At 40.8% G+C, this 4,490-nt stretch overlaps 1 protein-coding gene across 1 annotated transcript in view; it reads left to right on the forward strand.

Moving 5' to 3' along the window:
- The window catches only part of gria3a (glutamate receptor, ionotropic, AMPA 3a), a 69,288-nt gene that overhangs the window by 38,766 nt on the left and 26,032 nt on the right, over positions 1 to 4,490 (forward strand). Inside the window, exons 5-8 of the mRNA XM_035667186.1 lie at positions 475 to 528; positions 810 to 971; positions 1,367 to 1,534; positions 2,195 to 2,299. Coding sequence (XP_035523079.1) covers positions 475 to 528; positions 810 to 971; positions 1,367 to 1,534; positions 2,195 to 2,299 — 489 coding nt within the window. The remainder of the gene's footprint in view (positions 1 to 474; positions 529 to 809; positions 972 to 1,366; positions 1,535 to 2,194; positions 2,300 to 4,490) is intronic.

Here is a 4,490-nt window from a genome sequence, read left to right on the forward strand (position 1 = left end):
AGAGGTTTGGATGGTGAAGAAGTTTAAAGAAATCAGCGTTCTGTGTGTCTGCTTGCTCAGACAGGTGCTGTACAACGTTTTGGGTTTAATTAAGTCTAGTGTGCGACTGAGACAGGCCGAGCAGGAAGAGGCAGACTGTGGAGCACACAGGCAGCAGCAGCAGAGAGAGGAAGGTTTTCCGGAGCTTTGACCTTATTTTACATGTTGAAGTTAATGGAAAGGAACAAGCACTGTCATCACAGTTTCTCCCCTCGCTCCGTGTGTCTCACACAAACACACACGTGTGGGAACGAATGTTCGCACACGCTCCCTCTTGCCCTTGCAAATGTCGCTCTAAAATGCCTCCTCTTTCTTTTTACCAACTACTCTGCGTTAGGAAATTGAAGGTCTTTGTCATTTCGGAATCTCAGCCCTTTAAATGTTCTCAGTGTTATGAGATGTGACTCACTGTGTGTCTCCTCCTGCGACTTGTAGGTGGTGACCTCGGGAAAAAACAGCAGAGGATACCACTACATCCTCGCCAACCTGGTGAGGGCTCGCAACATGAAACAATCTAACACAACTCAGTAAAAAACCCAGCTACAACACTGCTCAGTGTGATGCAATGCAGTGCAAAGACATGCAACAGCCTCAGTAGTATAGTTAAACTTCTCAATATGTAGTGATGATAGACACACAATAGAGCGTAGCTATTACAGAGAACTATATATAAGCTAATGAAGGGCAAGCTAAAGCAGTTTTTAAATGTTTTTCTTTGTTGCTAATGATCCCTCGCTCCACTTCCAGACACTTGTGCTCTTTGCTCTCAGGGTTTTTCTAACATGAGCCTGGACAGGGTCTTTTCTGGTGGAGCCAACATCACAGGCTTCCAGATCATCAACCCAGACAGCCCCATCGTCCAGCAGTTCCTCCAGCGCTGGGAGCGCCTGGATGAAAGAGAATTTCCAGAAGCAAAAAACACTCCACTGAAGGTCAGTGAGGCATAGCTACTGATGCGGCAGTTACATTTTATTTAACATCTTCAAAGATATTTTTTCTCTCCCTGCTCCTCCTGCTAGTTTGAAGCTAATATAACTCTGCTGAAACCAGAGAAAATATGTCAATCTGAATCTTTTCAGTGAGACGTTGCTTAAATAACTTGTCACCTGCTTGTCCTTGAATAGAGACGGCTTTCATACTCATGCAATTTTTATGTCAATCATGATGTGAGGCTTTGATTTCCCTGCTCTTTACATCAGCAGCACTGTTCTCTATGTATACCAAGTACTGCTGCGGAGTTAATAACCTTGCTGTGATAGTGCAGTGCTGTGTTGGTTCTGCATGATGTCACTGCTGCGTCATTGGGGTTTCTTGTGGCCTGTCACAGTACACATCAGCGCTGACCCACGATGCCATCCTCGTGATTGCGGAGGCCTTCCGTTACCTTCGGCGGCAGCGAGTGGACGTGTCTCGCAGGGGGAGCGCCGGCGACTGCCTCGCCAACCCCGCTGTGCCCTGGAGTCAAGGCATTGACATAGAGAGAGCCCTGAAAATGGTAGGGCTGACGGCGTTCAATGTCTCTGTAAACAGCTCTGCTTTTTATTTACTTTTTAGTACTTTGCTTTATCTCACTCTTCATTTCACAAGTTATTGATTTCATCTTCATGGTATGATTATTAAATTTGTGTGTTTTTCCTTTTCTTTCTTCTTCTTGTTAAATCTTGAAGGATCACTAAACACTAAGCCACACCTCAATAAAAACCATAACCTACAAATATCACCATATTATTTATAACCAATATTGGGTAGAGATGTAACTTTTTTAAAGCATCTGATTTGCTGTAAGTGCTTTAACATTTTCATGTCTTTCCATATAGCATATTAGAACTGTATTATTTTTTAAATATGCCCATTCTCTACTACCATGTGAGCAAATTAACCATTTAGTGATTAGTAAACTCATTCATTCTGACTGAATCATTTCTTTGTCTCAGCAAACAGTGAAAGCAGTGTTTCCCTTGCTATAAAAATCTGTCTCTGTTTTTGCATAATGTTACAGACTTGCTCCGCCTCCACATTGATTTGATTGATCCAAAAATAGAATAGAAATATGTATTTAACAGACAGCACATGGGAAACCGAAATGCACCGGAGAGAAATTATATATATTAAAAAATGTAACAGATGTTATCATTCTTTTCTTGGTGCCTGACAGGTCCAAGTACAAGGTATGACAGGAAACATCCAGTTTGACACATTTGGCCGACGATCTAATTACACAATTGATGTTTACGAGATGAAGTCTGGGGGCCCCAGAAAGGTAAGTGAGCACACAGCCCCGGACACATCTATCATAATTTAATTAATGTGTAATGAAATACTCTAAACAGGATTAACATATGATATAGATATTAACACTGTATGTTTTGAATCCACTAACATAAATACAGTTCTAAGCAGCTCTGTGATATGGATTTTACTTTTTCTTGGCATGTTGGCAGTACACAAGTAGTAGCGTTGATTCTGATTTGGATGGAAGCAGCCAGCAGCCCAGTCTTGCAAAGCCAGCCCAAATCGTGTGAGCTCACATCCCCTCTGAGATTTTAATCTGGAAAACATTCACTGAGAGTCAGTCAAGCCCTGCAGATGGAAGCTAAACCAATCTACAAACTTTTGGGGAGTGGTAGTTTAGAAGAGAACATGGCTCAAAACTCAGAACATCATGAACATTTATTTAAACTTCATGTAGTAGCTACAAAATGAGACATTACTCTTCTACTGCAGAGTATTGCCTCACACTTATTCACAAACAGATTATGGTCCATCATTTATTACAGCTGTTTCCAAAAGAGCTGCCATGTGTTTCCAACTTTAAAATTTGATGCTGAGTGCCCAACGAGTGGTGCATCTGTCCCCTCCGGTGTCTGAGGGATTCACGTTGATGCCTGAATGAAACCCAGAACTGTCAATCACTTGTGATATCAAGCAAATGCCTATGGAGGCAAGGCAGACAATAACAAGCAAAGTAAAATTGTAGGCTCACTTTGCAAGATTATAAGTAGCTGATATTTGTGTATATGCATTGTTTATTTAAATGTGACTTTTTAAAGTTCAATTCAGTTTTCAGAATTTTCCTCAAGGAAATCCTCTGACACGGCTTTTAAACCTCCATCACAGCAAAGCACTCGATTAAACCTCACTATAATGAAGCTGCTAGGTGGGTTAGCAGCTCTTCTATTCATATTTACCTGCCTCTGTAGCATTGAAGGTAACTGTATGCTACAGCGTAAAAATCTTCTCCGTAAATTAGATGTTCTTTCTTTTGAGGAAGTCAGTATCCAAAAGTGAGGAAATTTATATTTTTGGTCATATAGCCAATAAAAACCAATACAATTTAAACATTTTATTTTACACTACATTCAAATACACATAAGCCTTACACACACATAAAAAAGAGCTAAGAAATGTGAGCCCCAGCACACATTAGCTTTGAGCTTCATTGTGTCCATTTTGTCTACCAGCATGGACACATCTCGTTCTGTGCCTTGGCTTGTTTAACGAACTAGAAAACAAACATCAACCAGGAAGAAGTGCACTTACTCAGAAAAGTCATTTAACTTGTTAGCGTGACAGCTGTAGCACTTGTCAATGTCTGTTAGTTTAGATGCTGAATGATTATGTAATTTTTTCAATACTACTAACAAAACACTGTCTATACCCTTATTAGTGCATAAGCTGCAGTTAACAAGTCTGCAGCAAGTCTGACACAAACATCGACTTGCCAACCTCCGAGGCTTAAAGGCTAAAAGGTTACTTCTGATATATAAGCAAAGTTTTTCATACTTATAATAAAAAACTATTAACAATGTATTTGAAAATAACTTTGTCAATGATTTTTGACAGCAAAAAGTAAGAACTTTTCTAATTTTAGCTGGACTTATACATTGATATATCTCCAAATACTGCACCCACATTATCCCTGAGTGCTCTGCTGTAATTAGTCAGGCCAAAGGCAAAAACAATGCTGTCTGAAAACACAAACATACACACAAACATACACACACACACACACACACCACACACACACACAGCGAACACAACCACACACACACACACAGTGCTGTGGCTTGGCTAGCTGCATGACCCTGGACTCTGACAGAGGTCCCCACAAAAGCTGGCACCAAAAGGAAGTGGCCCCATACTGTCCACATAGTTCAGCTCACAGGGCAACATACATCACTGTGGCCTGCACATCCAAACTCAGTGTGAGACAATCTGCAGTGACAACAGAGTGAGTACTGTGCATCATAGTGACCAGAAGTGGGAGACACTGACTTCGTCTTGGCCGAATACATCAGAGCGTAACAGAAATAAACATAATGCAGCTACTGGAATCATATCAGGTTCAGTAGACACAGGCCAGTGTTTGTTTTTGTGTTTGAATGTACTGTGTGTGCTATGCGTATTATTAATAGAAAAGTAGAACAACCTACTGCACTGGCTAGATAAGG

Source organism: Morone saxatilis, unplaced genomic scaffold (genome assembly GCF_004916995.1).
Source record: "Morone saxatilis isolate NCDOM2014 unplaced genomic scaffold, NCSU_SB_2.0 Contig20, whole genome shotgun sequence".
Taxonomy (NCBI): domain Eukaryota; kingdom Metazoa; phylum Chordata; class Actinopteri; family Moronidae; genus Morone; species Morone saxatilis.